This window comes from Chinchilla lanigera, unplaced genomic scaffold, assembly GCF_000276665.1.
Source record: "Chinchilla lanigera isolate Chin_1 unplaced genomic scaffold, ChiLan1.0 scaffold00022, whole genome shotgun sequence".
Taxonomy (NCBI): Eukaryota; Metazoa; Chordata; class Mammalia; order Rodentia; family Chinchillidae; genus Chinchilla; species Chinchilla lanigera.
Genome location: NW_004955423.1, coordinates 25,426,002 through 25,427,474, shown reverse-complemented (window position 1 = coordinate 25,427,474; position 1,473 = coordinate 25,426,002). Strand labels below are relative to the sequence as shown.

Here is a 1,473-nt window from a genome sequence, read left to right as displayed (position 1 = left end):
CGCTCGCGCCGCGCTCCTTTGCGGAGTCCTTCCGGTTTCGGCCGCGTCGCGGGACCCGCGGGCCGGGCAGCGCCGGTCCCTGGCTGCGCCACAGCTGGAGCCAGGGGAGGGACGCGAGATCCGCGCCGCCCGCCTGTGATCCGCCTCAATCGGGCGGCTCGGCTCGGTGAGCCTGAAACAGCCGGGCCCCTCCGGGCCGCTCCGCGCAGGCGGGAGAGCGATCGCGCTGCGTGACCCGCGCGCGCTGGCCGCACAGCTCACACCAGCCAGGTCTGGGAATTGGCCCGTCTGTCCATCAACAGAATAATCCCAGCACTCGGGAGGCTGAGGCAGGAGGATTCTTGCGAGTTCGAGACCAGCCTGGGCTGCACCGCGAGACCCTGTCTCAAAAATACAAAAAAAGAAAAAAGGAAGAAAAAGAATGGATAAAGAAAATGTGTTTACACACGGCAGAGTACTACTCTGCCATAAGAAGTGTAAACTTCAGTCATGTGTAGGAAAATGGACGCACCTGGAGACCGTGATGTTAGGTGGAATAAATCAGACACATGAGTTTCAGTATCGCATGGCTTCTCTTATAGGAGAAACTCGAGGTAATACGAGCGAAATAAAGGCAGATAATAGGAGACAGAAACACCAGCGTCTCTTGAGAAAAGGGAAGAGGACGAGTCCTGGAGGGAAGGAAGGGCGAGGCGCCGTGTAGTAAGTGACGGTGTTAAGCAGAGCTTTTGTTCTCTTCCACACACAGCTGCACAGACGCAGCAGAACAGCTCCGAGGAGGACGCGAGGCGCTCGCGCCGCCTGGTTACTGCCGTGCTGCGCCCCACTTTCTTCGCCACAGGGTCTCACGGGGCCAGGCTGGAGGTGCAGGTAGTCCTCGGGGCGCCCGCGACGCGGCCTGCACAGCTCCGCGGGAACCCGGCCGTCCTCCGTCTCTGCCCCGCGCACCCGGAACACCCTAATTCCCGGGGGTTTGCTTTGGCTCTCCGTTTAGGTCCTGGTCGCGGCCCCAGGCGGAAACCGCAGGGCAGAGGGGTCTGGCGGAGGAGAGCTGCTCACCCCGCGGGGGAAAGGAAGCAGGGAAGGGAGGAGCCGGGACAGGAACGCAGCCCTGGGGGTCACTCCGGTGACCACCGCCAGCCAGGGCCGCCTCCTGCAGCGGGCCGCAGTGAACGCACCCCGGATGACTCCGCTGACGGGCACTGTGACCCGTCTCACTCCAGCTCAGGAGCCGCGGGCACGCTGTCGGGCTTTGCAGTCGGCCGTGGCCTCTGCCAGGCTTACCGTGCCGGCTCGGCCGGTCCTCTCCCAGGTGCAACTTGCTGCTTCCTCACCCGTGAGGTGAGCCTTGGTCGGACAGAATTCCGCCCACGTGTGGGAAGGGGAGCCCCTCAGGGACGCTTGGAAGGTGTAGGTCACACCCGGTAGCCAGGCTGGCCTCAAACTCTTGGTGATCCTCCTGTTTCAGCCTCT

General features: G+C 63.1%; 1 protein-coding gene across 2 annotated transcripts; it reads left to right on the top strand.

Annotated features, from left to right (window-relative positions):
* Positions 1 to 395: 395 nt before the first annotated feature.
* Positions 396 to 1,467, top strand: LOC106148548. 2 transcript variants are annotated; one of them, XM_013514472.1, is made up of 3 exons: positions 396 to 593; positions 749 to 870; positions 995 to 1,467. In XM_013514472.1, exons 1-3 carry the CDS (start codon positions 422 to 424, stop codon positions 1,343 to 1,345), a joined length of 645 nt encoding a protein of 214 aa, XP_013369926.1. In that variant the 5' UTR covers positions 396 to 421; the 3' UTR covers positions 1,346 to 1,467. The 2 variants fall into 2 exon arrangements, with proteins under 2 accessions (XP_013369926.1, XP_013369925.1); XM_013514471.1 differs by having other exon boundaries at positions 749 to 1,467.
* Positions 1,468 to 1,473: the final 6 nt, after the last annotated feature.